We start from the raw sequence: 16,541 nt of genomic DNA, 5'->3' as shown, positions 1-16,541 counted from the left end.
GCATTAAAAAAAAAAAATATGCAGACTGTATTTTAAAATTACAAATTAGGAATATCCATTTTGTTGAAGATCTGGATCCACTTTGTCCCCAAGATGTTTCCCATTTAAAAATTTTAGAACGTCTCGATTAGGTATTAAATCAAGTACTTCTTGTGGGAAATATTCTTGCTTGACAAGACCATCTTTATAATTTGGATTATATTTATAACCTTTATGATATCCTAAATCTTTCATCAATTCAGTAGGGGCATTTCTAATGTGCATGGGAATTTCACTACTTGACATTGAGTATAAATTTTCGTTTAATAATTCCTTTAATTTATTCCAGCCTCTATAAATTTCAACTGATTTTGGTGATCGTGCTAATGCAACACAGCAATGTACTAATGCCATATCAGCTTCGGGCATACCAATCTTCATCACTGTATCATGTGTGGAAATGGCAAGCGTAAGTAAAGAATTATCAATGATACCAATATCTTCACTGGCAATTCGTATCATTCGACGTGCAATATATAAGGGATCTTCTCCACCTTGTAACATTCGGCCTAAATAATATAATGAAGCATTATCATCACTACCACGGATAGCTTTATGAAATGCTGATATTGTATCATAATGATTATCACTTTTAGTATCATAATATGTGGTTAATCCAAAATCACTTGTATTGTTTCTTTTAATAATATTTTTAATCATTTCTATAGTAATTTCATTATCAGTAAACATTTTAGGAGCAATTTTTTCATGATCTACTTCTTCTACTTTGATAATATCTTTATTTTCTTCATTTGTTTCTTCGTCACTTTTTACTTCATCTTCACTTTTAGCTTTTTCTTCACTCTTTGTTTCTTCTTTAATCTTTGAGTCAGTTACTTCTTTATTATTATCCTTGTTAAAATTTTCAATAAATTTTTCATCTCTTGTAGCAATTTCCACCATCTCTAATAAATTTAATGCTCTTCTTGTATCTCCTATAGAAAGATTAACAATATATTCCAATATTTCTCTCTTTAACTTTAATGGTGTTGGAAATTTCCAAATCTTACTACGTAATTTATTTAACATGGCAATCCCCCTTGATAAAACAATACAAATCTCATTTACACTTAATTTTTCTAATACAAAAATATGACAACGACTAATTAATGCATTATTTAATTGGAAACTTGGATTTTCAGTAGTGGCACCAATTAATATAATATCACCATTTTCAACATGAGGTAATAGTAAATCTTGTTGAGCTTTATTAAAACGATGAATCTCATCAATGAACAATACAACGATCCTCCTTGTTAATTTAAATTCTTTTTTACTTTTTTCAAATATACCTCTTAATTCTTGTGTATTTGCCTTTGTAGCACTTGTTTCAATTAATTGATATTTAATATTATTTTCACTTTTTTCAGTAGCCGTCTTTACCATTAATCTTGCTAAAGAGGTCTTTCCAACACCTGGTGGACCCCATAGAATCATCGAAGGTATAGCTCCCTGTTGAATATATTTGTACAAAGTCCCATTATCTCTTGATAGAATATGTTGTTGCCCCACATAATCTCTTAATTCATGTGGTCTAATTTTTTCACTTAATGGTAAGTGACTAATTTTTTGAAGATATCGAAGTTCATAATCATTTGTATTTGTGTTTGTATATGTGTTTGTATTTATAGTTGCTGGTTTAAAAGATGTATTTTCAGATTTCAATACTGAATGAGAATTTAGGGGCTCCCTTTTAATAATTTCGATATCATTATCCTTATCTTTGGATGATTTCAAAGATGTATTAAGTTTATTAGTTTGTTCTAATTCTGATTGATTGTCATCATCTAAATCAATAACTTCTTCTCTATTTCTTTTAGAATTTTTATTAAACATACTAGTTATAGTGGATTGTGTAGAGGAGATAGGAGATATACTTAATGATTTTTTGGTACAAGTATCTAAATGATCATTAATAGAGAAAAATGAAACTTTTCTTTTGCAGATAGGGCATGATATTTGTTGTTCTATAGTGTTTTTCTTTGGCTTGCTCATATTCGTGTATAAATATAGTTGGATTATTTAATTAAAGTTTAATCATATATAGTTGTTTATTTGTTGATTATTTTATATTATATTTTTTTTTTCTATATTAATCGATGGCTCTTATATATACGATATTGGTTCACGCGTTATATTTACGCGATTGTAAGGAGGTATAATTATCGAGTCGTAATAAAGTCATTACATCTAATGTATAAAAGTATCTCATAAAACATATATATCTATAAAAAGAAGAGTAAAGTACGTTAAAAAGAGTAGGAATGTTAAAAAAATAGAAGAGTACTTCAAGAGCAAATTACATTTCTTTAATGAGTCAATTCATAAACATCACCTAATTTTTCAGCATAATATTTTGGAGTTGGATATTCATCTGATTTTTGTAAAGCTCTTTCTTCAGTTTCGATACCAGTCAATACTAATAAAGTACCACCCAAGTTACCTTCGGTACCAAATCTCATGTCTGTGTTCAATCTATCACCTACCATACAAGTTCTTGATCTATCAAGATCCATCACTGAAGCAATGGAGTTCAACATATTTTGGTTTGGTTTACCACAGTAAACTGGTTTTTTACCAGCTGCAAAGGCAATTGATTCCACCATGGAACCAGCACCTGGTAAAATATGGCCCTTTTGTGGAAAAGTAGAATCCACATTTGTGCCTACGAACTTGACACCATCTTGTTGTAAATATTTCAAAGTCATGGCTAATTTATGATAACTAATCTTTGTATCGAGACCTGCAATGACACAAGTAACAGCTGGATCCAAACCATCTTTCAAGAATGGACTTGTTTCCGGGTCGAACGATTCCAGTAGTCTTGGGTCAGCACCACCTAATGAATCGATTCCCATCAACTTCAACTCTTCAGAGATCCCAGTTTCACCAAAGACCCAAACTTTATCCTTTCCTGGAGTCAATTGCAAGAAATCGCGCACATAGACAGCGGCAGCATAACCAGAGGTAAAGATTTGTTCTTGAGTAGCTTTAATACCAAAGGAAGCAAATTTCTTGGTGTAAGCAGCCCTTGATTTAGTAGAGTTATTCGTGACAAACATAACTTTTTTGCCTGATTCTTCTAGAAGATTCAAAGTCTCTTTAACAGAAGGTAAAAGATGAGAACCTAGCCATAAGACACCATCACAATCGAATAAGAAAGTGTCATATTTGTCCAAGAATTCTTGGGCAATGGCTTTTGTGGAGATTTTGATAGGTATGGTGGAAGTAGTCATTGTTTATTTTTAAAAATAGATGTACTTTAATTTAACGTGTTTACGTTTGTATTCTTTTAACTATGTAGTATATTGTATTATGTATAGTTTTACAAATATGATTATGATATATATATTATATTATTATTATATTATTATTATTATTATTACTATTATTATTATTAATATGAAATAGTGAAATTTATTGGAAAAATTTCAGAAAACCCAAAATTTTATTACCGACAACAATTTAAGTCCGACGGGGTTATGTCTTTTTCCGGAAAGCGCCGACAGCGGGATGATTACTTAATTAGGAAAATTGCATTCTGGCATGTATTAGAATTGTAGTGAATTAATATTTCACGTTTTTATTATTGAAAGACTCAATAAGTAGAGAGTATATAGTTGTAAATTTAATGTGCTTTATTGGTGTCAAAATTTTTGTTTTTGCTTATCTCTTTTTGGGAAGAATTCTTGCGAAATTGAATTATTTGTTCTAATAAGCACCTGTTGAAATAAACAGGGGTAAATAAAATGTGTGTACGTATTAGGTGCAAGTGTGATATAATACATAAAATTTACTGGAATATGATTATATAATTTTCTATTAAGTGGTAAAAGACTTTTTTATCACGTGACTTATTATTTAAAATGTGTTTTTCTTTTTATATCGAAAAACACTATTTAAGAAATATATTCATTTTAGTTATAGTATTTACTATATATGTCTAAATAGAGTGATCGTCTTTACATCTTAAACACTGTATAACAATGTCTAACTCTCTTGAATCCCAGTAAAATTTAATCTCTTTAATCTTTATTCTTATTCAATTAAATAATTACTGTCAATATAAATCGGGGCTCATAACCTGTGTCTGTGACACGAAATTCCGAGAATTTTTTTTCCAAAATATTTATTTATTTAATTTTTTATTTTTTTACTGACACATTTAGTTCAGGAAATCGAAAAGACCGCTTGAGGATCTAAGAAATAATAATAATAATAATAATAATAATAATAATAATAATAATAATAATAATAATAATAATAATAAAATAATAAAATAATATTAATTATAACAATATTAAATTTAATAATTAAAATAAGAATATTTTTAATAATAATAAAAATACAATTTAAATACATAAATAAAGATATTACTCATTAGAATTGGATGGTATTAAAACAATAGAAAAAAAAATTGCAAGACCAATTACATTCTATTTTTTAAGAGAAATAAAAAAGCCTTCTCGAACTATTACTTAATCATAAACAAACATGTCAAAAGGGGTTACTATTACTTTGCTCTTATTACTGGCGACTTCTCGTCTATTTTTTCAACCACTCTATTCCCTAATCTCAGATTGTGATGAGACTTTCAATTATTGGGAACCTTTAAACCTATTAGTCAATGGGTTTGGGAAACAAACTTGGGAATACTCACCAGAATACGCTATTCGTTCATGGGCGTTTCTATCTCCCTTTGCCTTTATATTGAAACCTTTCAATTGGATCTTTCCTCAATTGGATAATGTTTGGAGCTTCTATTTAGTAAGATTCACTTTAGGATTGGTTAGCTTCATCTGGGAATATCTATTACATTTAGAAATAGCCACAAGTTTATCACCTACTTCAGCTAATATATGGTTATTATTCCAGGTCTTTAATCCAGGTTGGTTCCATGCCTCGGTAGAGTTATTACCATCATCAGTAGCTATGCTGTTATATTTGATTTCTATAAAATATGCCATCAATTATTTATCAAGAGATAATTATTCAAGTTTCCTAAAGAGTTTGGGAACAAATTTCTTGGCAGGTTTATTAGGTTGGCCATTTGTTTTAATTCAAAGTTTACCGCTATGTTTACATTATTTCTTCAATCATAATATTATGTGGACTTTAAGAACTGCTTTTGATTCCACAGTACTATTTATTACAGTTGCCATACCAATTATTTCATTTGATTCGATTCTTTATGGGAAATTCGCACCAGTCTCTTGGAATATTTTATTTTATAATGTTTTAAATGCATCTGATGAATCTGGTCCAAATATCTTTGGTGTTGAACCTTGGTACTATTATATTCAAAATATTATTTTAAATTTTCCATTACCAATGATTTTATTCTCTTTAATAGGTTTAATTAATTGGAAATTATGGCCATTATGGTTAACTTTAATCTCTTGGGTTTTAATATTTATTGCTCAACCTCATAAGGAAGAAAGATTCTTATATCCAATTTACCCATTAATCACTTTATCTGCAACTGTAGGATTTCATAAACTAACAATCCTATTCAATTGTAAAAATCATCATAATAATAAGAATAGATTTTTAAAATTAATCTTCACTTTTGTATCATCACTCTTTATTATTTTACAATCCATTTCAAGAATTGTTGCTTTAATATTGAATTATACAGCCCCATTGAGCGTTTACTTCCAGTTATCAACTACCGAAATTAATCCTACAAATATAATTCAAAATGTTTGTACAGGTAGAGAATGGTATCATTATCCAACTTCATTTTTTTTACCAGACAATATGAGATTGAAATTCATTAAATCAGGGTTTAATGGCTTACTACCAGGTGATTTTATTGAAAATACCTCTATTGTTAATCAAATTAGAACTATTCCTCAAAATATGAATAACATGAATTTATTTGAATCTGATAAAATTATTCCTGTTGAACACTGTAATTATTTTATTGATATCATGCAACCAATTGATATTAATCAAGATTCCATGGATCCATTTGATTTACAAGAAAATACTGATTGGAAAACTATTAAATGTTCAAAATTTATCGACGTAGATAATTCAAAAATTTTAGGGAGAACCTTTTATTTACCACAATGTATTACCAATATATTTGATAAATTTTTACCTGAAAATAAATATTGGAAAAAAATTTATGGTACAAAGTATTTTAATTATTGTTTATTTGAAAAAATTGAAGGTCAGTCTATAAGTGATTCATCTCTAATTGAATCATTAACATCAAAAATTAACGAAAACGAGGCACAAGAAATTAATATCAATGATGAATTGTGATATTATCAAATAATTATAGATCTTATCATTCCATTGTAACATTTATACCATTACCCAATAAATTATTTCATGACTTCATCAAAGAGGTAAAGCTCCTCAACATTATATCACCTAATTTACGAAAAAAAATAATGAGTATTTACAAATTATTTTACTCAATATATATTTATGTAATTTCTAAAAAAAAATACAATATTATAAAATATTTCCGAGAACTTTATATTCACATATATTTGCATAGTCATCTTACTTGCATCTTTTCCCCCTCATTGTTCTGTTCGTTGCTTTCGTTTTGCTCATTATCTTTATTTTGTTCATTGGCTTTATTTTGTTCTCTTACTTCATTCTGATTACTCTCTGAAGCTCTTCGAAAATTCTTATACTTTTCTTGAATAGTTGTATAAAAATCAACATCACCATATCTATTAGTAGTTAAAGATATAATATTTCCTGTATTACCTTTCCTTAAAATATTAATATGCTTCACTAATACATCATCTTCATCATTATGTGGTTCTCCTATTATACCATTATCAATATTTAACTTTCTTTGTAAGCTCCAATGCTTAATTTCTTTTTTACTATATTTTTTACGTCTTTCCTCTCTTATTTCTTTAGTTACTATTGGGGTAGAATAATTTAAGTTTGGTAATGACATAGTTGATAGTTTTTTAATATCTTCAATACTTCTGAATGTCATATTATTGGGATTGAATAGATCCATCTGTAAACTATTTGCTTCTTCATCCATGTCATTATCGCTACTATATGGAGAAATTCCAGTTTCAAAACGACAATGCTTTTGTTTCCTATAATGTTGATTTTCAGAATTATTATGGGTATCCAGTGAAGTATGGTGTTTATTATTGTTATTACTTGACTTTTTTAATTTTTCTATTTTTTTCTTTTGAAATAAATCAATTATTTCTTCTTCAGAGGAGGATTCAAAATCTTCAATGTAACTAGTTCTATTTTTTTTAGGTTTATTTCTGTCAGATATTCTGGACTGGTTTTTATTAGAATGATGCTGAGAGTTCTGTTTTGTTCTAGTATTATTTGTACTCTTTGTTGATTTTTGTTCATCACTGTTCCTTTCGAAAGAGAATGAACTTGAATAATCTTCATCTTCTGAATCTTTTTCTTTAGAATCATTTTTTGAAGACATGCCATTTATAGAAGATATTTTTGTGGAAGAATTTCCAATAGAACTTTGGGTTATAGTTGGAAGAGAAGAATTATCAACATTATTGCCATTTTCTGAAATAATATGAGAATTCATATCATTTGAAAAGTTACTTGGGTTCAAATAAAAATCATGTAACCCAGGTGAAAAAAATTCTAAATCTTCTTGGGAATCAGAAGAGGAATGTTTTGAGGTTCCTGATGGAAGTGATGGGCTTAAAACTGCAAAGTGATCTTTTGACAAAATCTTGGGGGGTTTTTTAGAATTGGGCTTTGACTCCTTAGGTGGTTTGCTTCTTTGCCTATCATTGAAACTCATTACTTATCTATATAACCGAATTTTAATTGTAACAAAACCGTCTATTTTGGGGCTAAACTTGAACTAATTTTTTTGGAAATATATTATCTAAATATAACTATCTATAGCGTCCACGCAATTTAAGAATAATTAATATTAAAAGAATTCAGTTAGACGGTATAATTTCTAAAGTTTAAATTTGAGTTTTAGAATCTTTAATTTTTAAAAATGAAAAACTGTAAATGTTAATCGAAAAAATATCACAATATAAAAAAGGTTATACTACGAGGAACTTTGCCGCCAAGGTATCACAAAAACGCGAAATCCCAAAAACTAGGTAAAAGAAAAATAGAGATCAATAATTTAAAATCTTTAAATTAAGTCAAGTAAATAAAGAGATTTCAATAACAAAGGTACAGTCTTTAGAAAGTTAAATGACGTTTGAGTCCATATTGGATTAGAAAACGATGCAAAATTGAAATGATAATGATGTTGGAAAAAATTCTCAAAATAATAGATAAGTGATATAAATATTAATGTAAATATTACATAACTTTACTTATAGAGACTTTCTGTATGAATTGTGAAGTAAGATACTGTCTAAACTTTATGGGACAATACTTTCTTAAAAATGTACTCATATATCTAAGTAGCATATCACTATTAGTGTGATTATATAAATAACTGGCTTCTTTGTATATTTTAAGTGAATTTGTTTATATAAGACAGCAATTAATAAGTAATAGTTGAAAGTCGACAAGTTTTGCTCAGGTAGCCCTGTCGGTTGTTTATCTTTTCAATATTTGTTTTTTTAATTCTTGAATAATTAATTGAATATTTTATTTTATTACGTTTAGGGAATGCAATTATGCTAAATTTCATATAGAGAAAAGGACTAATTTATTGATTATTAAGTTAATTTTATCCATAATATGGTTAGTATTCTTGCTGGAAAGTGATTTTAACAATATGTCACATATAATTAATTCATCTCAAATATTCACCACTCTGAAAAATACTTTCTTTTTTCTTTTTTAATAGTATTAAATATATGTGTTTAACTAAGAATATATGCAATGTAAATTTCTTAAAGTTTTCGATTTGGCAATATAATAATTTTTTTAAATAACAAATAGTTATGTTTTTTGAACAAAACCTAAATTTTCAAAATTCCAACCAAACTAATGTGAAAATGTTTCCTAGCTAATAATAACCCTTCTAGGAAACAATTGACTACGGTACTGCTCAGAACTAGGTATATCTTTTCTACACTCAATACATAAGGTGTATTGCTACTACTTCCTTTAAGTAATCAAACATCGACTTAACTATTAGCACAAGAGAACTGTAGAAAACGTCGAAAAATTGGTTATAAACTTCATACAACAATTAACATCAATATTTTATCTATGTAATGTTTATATCAAAAATCAATTAATGATCTAAATGTATTGACAACTTTTACTTCAATCGTTAAAGTAATTACCTGTGTAGAAAATGAATTTTAACACACTATCTACTTTTGGGTTAGGCGCTGTAAACGTTATATACTCTAATGCCCTTAAGTAACGTTGAAAATTTTTTATAGTCCAAAGTGTTATCCCAGGCCTTATTCTAAATCAGGTAGAAATACCTAAAATCAAAGGAAGGCTTATAATCCTTAACTTTAAAAATTGTTTAATATTATAATGCCTGAAGTAATGCTGTGAACTGGAGCTAACAATCAAGATGCACAACCCTGTTTTGGATATACAAAGATTCACAATTCTATTTACTATTTTTCCATATACTGAAGAATGGGTCGAAATAAGGAATGTGTTCAGCTATTCCTCTAACTTTTACTAAAAATTGAGTACAATTCCTTGAGAAATTTACAAGGGTGGTAGTTTAGGTTAGTATTAATATTCATTGCTATTGGATCGCTTGCATCACAGTCCAGAATTATAATTTTATATTTTCCTTTTTTATCATATCTGTGACTTGTAATTCTTTAGACAATCAAGTATCTCTTTAAAAAGCATATCTGGATTCAATATTTGTTGTCAAAGACAGTTAAAAGTATATATTTAATACTTCTAATTTACTATGTGAAAAAAAATATGATTAGATAATATAGATAATGTAATGTTTATGAACGTTTATATGAGTTTAATGTACGGGAAAATATGTAAAAATAAAGCTATGATGAATTACAACTAAATATTTAATACTGTTCTATATAATTGTAATCGTCGCGTAAAATGACACACATTGCTTTTATGATTCTTTGGAAAATAATTCCTTTTTTTAATTCGTTAAAAATATAAAGATGAATAAATGAAAATGAATAAAGAATTGGTTAATTGAATTAAATTTCTTTGTATAACATGGAATCTCTTGATGGACCAGTACCAACCCATTCGATTGGTACACCTACAAAATCTTCGATGTACTTCAAATAGTTCTTTGCATTTACTGGTAAATCATCATATTTAGTTATTTTAGTAATATCTTGGTTCCAACCTGGTAAAGTGACATATTCTACTTCGACATTAGCTAAATTTAATAAATCCTCTGGGAATAAATCCAATTTCTTACCATTGATGGAATAAGAGATACCAACAGGAATTTCTTTGAAAGTATCCAAAACGTCTAATTTAGTAATGTTTAAACTTGTGTAACCATTAATTAAAGTGGAATATTTCAAAATAACTAAATCTAACCAACCACAACGACGCTTTCTACCGGTGGTGACACCAACTTCGGCACCAATTGTTTGTAATTTTTCACCATCAGCATTTAATTGTTCTGTAGGGAAAGGTCCTTCACCCACTCTAGTGGTATAAGCTTTAACCACACCAAAAGTTTGATCGATAGCTCTTGGTGGTATACCTAAACCAGTAATGACACCACCAATACCGGTGTTTGAAGAAGTGACAAATGGATAAGTACCAAAATCAATATCCAACATTAAAGCATTAGCACCTTCAACTAAGATTTTTTTATTTGCCTTGATTGCCTTGTGCATGAATACTACTGAATCCACTACAAAAGGTTTCAATAAAGTTTTGTATTGCTTAAATCTATTCAATTCCGCTTCGAAATCGTATTCGAATTCACCATAACGTTTCATTCTGGTTTCTAGTAATCTCTTGTATTTTGTAACAAATAAATCCCAAGAGTTTGGATCATCGTTAACTAAATGATGAACTCTAATACCTGATCTAGAAGCTTTGGTAGAATAAGTTGGACCAATACCCTTCCCAGTAGTACCAATGTTTTTATGGTTCTTGGAAGTATTTTTCAATTCAAATTCTCTTAATTTATCAGTTCTTTGATGGAAATCAAATACAATATGGGCTCTTGAAGAGATAAATAATCTTTGTCTACAATCTTTCAACCCCTTTTTCTCTAAAGTTTCTAATTCTTCGAAAAATGATGGTAAATGGATAACTACACCATTACCCAACAAATTTTGACAATTTGGGTTAACTAAACCTGAAGGTAACATATGGAAATCATACTTGACACCGTCAACAACGATAGTATGACCAGCATTGTTACCACCAGCACAACGAGCTACAATGTCATATTTACCGACTAACAAATCAACCAACTTACCTTTACCTTCATCCCCCCATTGAGCACCTAAGACAACGTTGACCATTTTTTCTATTTCCACCTTTGAAATTAATTTCTAATATTTTGTATAAAAAACACTTACACAAAGTTCTACATAGACTCTAAATTAAATAATTTTGAAATACAAGAATAAAAAGTTTAGTATATTGATTTTTTTATTAATGCAATATTCAACAGAAATGTGAACAAGATAAAACCATATTCTTATATATATAAGAAAAAACATATATAAACACATATCAAACACATAACGTAAAACAACAACCCCTTTTGTCAAAGAGAATTCTATACTAGAAATTTCATGATCAATTGAAATTAGATTTGAAATTTAATTTGACATGTCAAAATAAACCAAATTCGTATTTTACTCGTTCCTTATGTACTTTTGGGACTTTTTTCCCCGATGCAGTTGGTTACCGTTTTGGATCATCTTCATCAACATAGAAGCATCCGCACTAGTACCCTATTTGGGCCAATAATCTTCTTTCTAAACCTTAGAAATAAACAGGCTTTATTGTCAACCGAATCAACGTCAAAAAGCTGGTTCACTTTAGAAGTGACGTCCAAAATGGTGAAGGCATTATTTGGCCGGGTAAAAATCCGGCGACCGAGTCACGAGATCACTGCAGAAATTTTTGGCTCCGAGTTAATTAATTAATAAAGCTAATTAAGTAAATTACTATATATATTAGACTAATTTAAAATATGGGGGAGAGTAAAAATAATGAAAAAAGAGTCTAAGAGGAGTCTTGAATAAAAAAGTGGATAAAAATAATTCACAAGAGAATCTATGCTGGCAATGTCATTCGTTCCGGTTTGCCTTACTCGTGTTAGTTACTATATATGGAGATGATTATACTTCGTAATCTATTATTCTATTATTGAGTTTCTTATCAGAGGTCCTTGTATTGTGCAGCATGATAAGGTGTGATTATTGATAAGAAGCTTCAAGAACAAAAAGAACTAGTTAGATGGTGCATCTTTTCTTTTAATGCAGTTTCTGGCTGTGTTTCATTTTATTTTTTTATTAGAATTGAGACGATATTGACAAAGTACTTTAAATTTCATCAGGGTTAATCCTTTGAAAGCAAATATATATAGATACTTTAAACTGCTAGTAAATTATAGTTATATACATCCTTATATTTAAAGTGAAAATGTATTTGTATTTGCTGGGATCTGTATTGCCATTTTAAGAAATTTCTTCTCGTTAGGGAAAATCCTTAGTTGGGAATTTTTGAAATAATTGAAAATTTAGTTAGGAATTGAAATTTTATTAATCGATGAGCTTTAATACATTAAACTTGTATACAAAAATAAAAAACTCTTGCTCTTTATTTTTTATTAGTTTTTTAACGTTTTAATTTTATTATAAATAAGAACACTACTACCATATATATTTACATCTTCACAAATGGCAAGAAGTTCCACTCCTAATAGTAGTAGTAGTGGGGGTAAGAAACTCTTGAATAAAAATCAATTGTTCAAAAGAAATAAAATTGCCAATGCAAGAATCATTAGGTCACAAGCTGTGACTTATTCATTAAAGGATAAGAGTAATGATTCAGAGGTGAAGGAGCTCTCCGAATCTGGAGGGATGTTGAATGTTAACACATTCATTGATTCAAGATCGTATGAAATTAAACAATTGCAATTGGCAATTCATAACTCGAAAAATTCAAACTCTACAAGAGTGTTTCAAGATTTACCAAGAAAACTACGTAGAAGAACTGCCTCTCATAATGTAAGAAGAATTCCTAAACGTTTAAGAAATAGAGCCATTAAAGAAATGTTGAAGACTGATCAACAAACCATTAAGAAAAAAAAATCAAATAATTCACAAAAGAATGGGTTGACATCCAGACAGCTGTATAGGGCCAAAATGTCTGTTAAATTGTTAAGATTAGCCACTAAAACGATGGCTTTGAAATTATCATTACCCGATGAACTATTAGGTTCAAGAACTGTTAATTTACGTTCCAAAATTAAAGCTTTACAGAATTTGATTAAAAATCAAAAAAATGCTAAAAAAAATACCAAAAATTCTTCAATTGCCATTTTAAATAATCAATTAGGTTGTTATGATAATACAGGTATAAATGAATTAGCACCAAAACTTAAAGGTAGAATTAAATATATAAAAAGACAATCTGATTTCATTTGGTTGACAACTCATGTTTGGAATGCTAAAAGATGCCATATGATTAAACGATGGGGGTATCAAATACCTTGGTCTCCAACTCAGAAATGTTTTAGATTGGCACATAGAATTGGTAATGATGTGGCTAAATCAGACGGTGCTCTTGTTCAAGACACTTCATTCATTGGTACATTAATATTAATTCATAAAGATTCCGCCATATTAATAAATATTATTTCAAGATTAATAAATCAAAAAAAAATATCTTCCAAATATATTCAATCTTCGTATTGGTTTTCAGGATTATGCTATGATATAAACTCTAATGATTTGGAAATATTGGGTTCAGTAGAACTATTATGGCTAAACCCAACAAAAGTTATGATCAGATTACATCCTTCCATCTATGCGACAGTATTCAAACTTTTACAACAATTGGATGATAAAGATTTGATTTTAAATGATTGCCGTTATTCTCTTGGTAGTATTACTATTAAAGGTGCAAAATCTTTGACCGCATTGTCTTCTATCTTAAGAACACCTACTAATGATTCACAATCTTTTAAACTTTTTAAAAAAATTGCCTCTATTACTGATTCATCAGTTTTACCCAAACGTTGCTTATTCGGATTAAATGCAATAGATCCAAGGTTTTTAAATAAACCTCAGCCTTTAACAAAAGAAAGTATTTCTATTGATGATATAATTGAATTGAATAACAAATTTATTGACTCATCTATTAAAGATGAATATAATCAAGTAGTAGATGATTTAACAAATCCTTCAAAGAGAAATGAGTCTTATAAGAACTTTTCAACTTTAAAACAATTGGCAAGAAGACGCCAAAGTTTATTATCTCATCCTAACCAAAACTCAAATTTTCATTTCAATAATACGATACAATTCAATCCTAAAAGAGATAGTTCGATTCCACTTCTCTTAATCAGAAGACCAAAAGAAAATGATTGGGTATTAATAGTTCCTTGGTTTTGGATTTTACCATTTTGGTATCAATTGAATAGAATTTCAAGAATTCATCATTCTGGATTAAGACAATTTCAACAATTAAATTTTGAAAGGAAAAAATTATATTTCCCTGATGATTATCCATTCACTAAGATTGGATATTTGGAAAATTCCTTATATAAAAGCCAAGCATCAAGACTAAGATGGGAAAAAAAACCACTAAGTAAAAGAGTAAATTATTCCAAGATAAAAGATATACATAGGATTGATACAGTGGGAAATCAAAAAGTAGAATTATTGAACTTCAATACAGGTGAATTGGGTGATTATTTCAGTTGTGATTGGAAATTTTTACAGATTTTACATAATGGTATTAAATACTTATTACAAGAAAATAATAATTCATCAATTAACTTAATCAATTCAAATCGTACTTCACAATTTGATGAAAATGGAAATAGGCTAATTGAAGTAGTTAATGACTTATTTGAATATTATAAGGATATCGTTTCTCAAGCCTCATTCGATAATTCAACCTTACCGATTTGCTTAAAGAATGCACAACCAAAATCTAAATGGAGCCGTACAGATATCAATATAACACCATTACCTGTCATGCCAATTTCATGTACAATGATGGGGAAAGGCCACCCAAAAGATAATGCAAGAATTTATAAAATACCTCAAAAGGATGTAACTCATTAGGAAAAAAATAAAGATATTGTATATAAGGCAAATGGTAGAATTGATCACGATATTATTAATCCCTTACCTGAAATTACCGATTTAATCGGGTTCGTTACAAGCGCAACTATGCATTTAGGTAAAGGTAAAGGTGTGGCTACTGCATTTATTGACTTAGGTGTGGCTGAATCTATGAAAAATGAAAGATATGTTTTAATTAGAAACGTTGGTACAAATGTTTATCGACTTGCTTTATGGGAAGAAATTAAACTCTAAAGATTATATTTTTCTCTTGCAGAGTTTCAAACATTTCTATACCCTGCCATATTTATCTAATCACAAGTAATATCAGAGTACATGTCTAACTCTGCAACACATCTCATTCTTTACATTCATTTTGATAGAATAATAATATAATACATAATTTATAATTTTAATGATATTTAGCAACATTTATGACATTTGATAAAAAAAATGTAGCACCCAAACACCACATAATGCTCAAACGATTTTTTCTTTATATTTTTTGATTAATTTTTTTTCTCTCATTTTCTCTCATTTTCTCTCAATTATCGGAAAATTTATAGAGGTATAAATAGTTTAAGCATTTTCTATTTTGGCGTAGTAAGTTTCAATATTATCAAGTTGAATTATTAGTTATTATTATTTCTTGAATTCTTTTTTAAAAAAACCATACTTACCTTAAGATAACATGGGAGATCAAGAAGTCCTTTTGTTCAAGTATGCTCTTTCAATTAAAGGGACGCTAAGCGTTTACGTTGAAATTTGATTTTAAATAAGAATTTTTATTTTTATTCTAAAGTTCTATTTCAAATACTTAATTGACGTAAGCTCCCTTGTCCATTACACACAAGTTGGCGAAAGGTGTGCTTGCCGACGTCTCATTCCTTCGTTTCAATTGTATTTTATGTTTTGGTACATTTGTTATTCTCATTGAGATTAATAAATTTATTTGAGCATTTTAAATATTTTTGAAGCCCTTTGTTTCTTCTGCCTGGAGAAGGATGGTGCTGAAAACAAATCAGCATTGGAGGAGTTGGAATTCTGTTTAGGAGAGCCTTTAAAGTCGATGAAAATTTAGTTTGGTAGAAAATTTATTATTTTATATTCTATTGATTCCATTAATTGTTTAATCGACCCCGGTTGATTAAGTATATTTCTGTGAAGGTTGAATAGAAGTAATATCAATTGTTTTCATATCTACTAGGTTTGCATTGATTTGAATGATATTTTAATAATGAGAATTTTTTTTTCATTTTTTAAGATATTGTTTTAAATCGATAATTGACCTTAGAGACATAGTTTTAAAATATTCGT

The 16,541-nt window shown here is 28.5% G+C and overlaps 6 protein-coding genes across 6 annotated transcripts; 2 read left to right on the top strand and 4 right to left on the bottom strand.

The window, feature by feature from the left end:
- Window positions 1-45: 45 nt before the first annotated feature.
- MGS1 (ssDNA-dependent ATPase MGS1) lies at window positions 46-2,034 on the bottom strand (the record flags this gene model as incomplete). Its single annotated transcript, XM_004181449.1, has 1 exon — window positions 46-2,034. One exon carries the CDS (start codon window positions 2,032-2,034, stop codon window positions 46-48), a length of 1,989 nt encoding a protein of 662 aa, XP_004181497.1.
- Window positions 2,035-2,348: 314 nt separating this feature from the next.
- PHO13 (4-nitrophenylphosphatase) lies at window positions 2,349-3,275 on the bottom strand (the record flags this gene model as incomplete). Its single annotated transcript, XM_004181448.1, has 1 exon — window positions 2,349-3,275. The coding sequence occupies one exon, from the start codon at window positions 3,273-3,275 to the stop codon at window positions 2,349-2,351; it is 927 nt and encodes a 308-aa protein (XP_004181496.1).
- Window positions 3,276-4,533: 1,258 nt separating this feature from the next.
- Window positions 4,534-6,312, top strand: ALG9 (dolichyl-P-Man:Man(6)GlcNAc(2)-PP-dolichol alpha-1,2-mannosyltransferase; the record flags this gene model as incomplete). The annotated part of the gene is made up of 1 exon (XM_004181447.1): window positions 4,534-6,312. The coding sequence occupies one exon, from the start codon at window positions 4,534-4,536 to the stop codon at window positions 6,310-6,312; it is 1,779 nt and encodes a 592-aa protein (XP_004181495.1).
- Window positions 6,313-6,553: 241 nt separating this feature from the next.
- On the bottom strand, window positions 6,554-7,813 carry TBLA0G00260 (uncharacterized protein; the record flags this gene model as incomplete). The annotated part of the gene is made up of 1 exon (XM_004181446.1): window positions 6,554-7,813. The coding sequence occupies one exon, from the start codon at window positions 7,811-7,813 to the stop codon at window positions 6,554-6,556; it is 1,260 nt and encodes a 419-aa protein (XP_004181494.1).
- Window positions 7,814-10,139: 2,326 nt separating this feature from the next.
- ADE12 (adenylosuccinate synthase) lies at window positions 10,140-11,438 on the bottom strand (the record flags this gene model as incomplete). Its single annotated transcript, XM_004181445.1, has 1 exon — window positions 10,140-11,438. The coding sequence occupies one exon, from the start codon at window positions 11,436-11,438 to the stop codon at window positions 10,140-10,142; it is 1,299 nt and encodes a 432-aa protein (XP_004181493.1).
- Window positions 11,439-12,827: 1,389 nt separating this feature from the next.
- Window positions 12,828-15,224, top strand: POP1 (ribonuclease P/MRP protein subunit POP1; the record flags this gene model as incomplete). The annotated part of the gene is made up of 1 exon (XM_004181444.1): window positions 12,828-15,224. One exon carries the CDS (start codon window positions 12,828-12,830, stop codon window positions 15,222-15,224), a length of 2,397 nt encoding a protein of 798 aa, XP_004181492.1.
- Window positions 15,225-16,541: the final 1,317 nt, after the last annotated feature.

Source organism: Henningerozyma blattae, chromosome 7, assembly GCF_000315915.1.
Source record: "Henningerozyma blattae CBS 6284 chromosome 7, complete genome".
In the NCBI taxonomy this organism is placed as follows: domain Eukaryota; kingdom Fungi; phylum Ascomycota; class Saccharomycetes; order Saccharomycetales; family Saccharomycetaceae; genus Henningerozyma; species Henningerozyma blattae.
The sequence above is the reverse complement of the archived record's forward strand: the minus strand, read 5'-3'. Positions and strand labels throughout refer to the sequence as shown.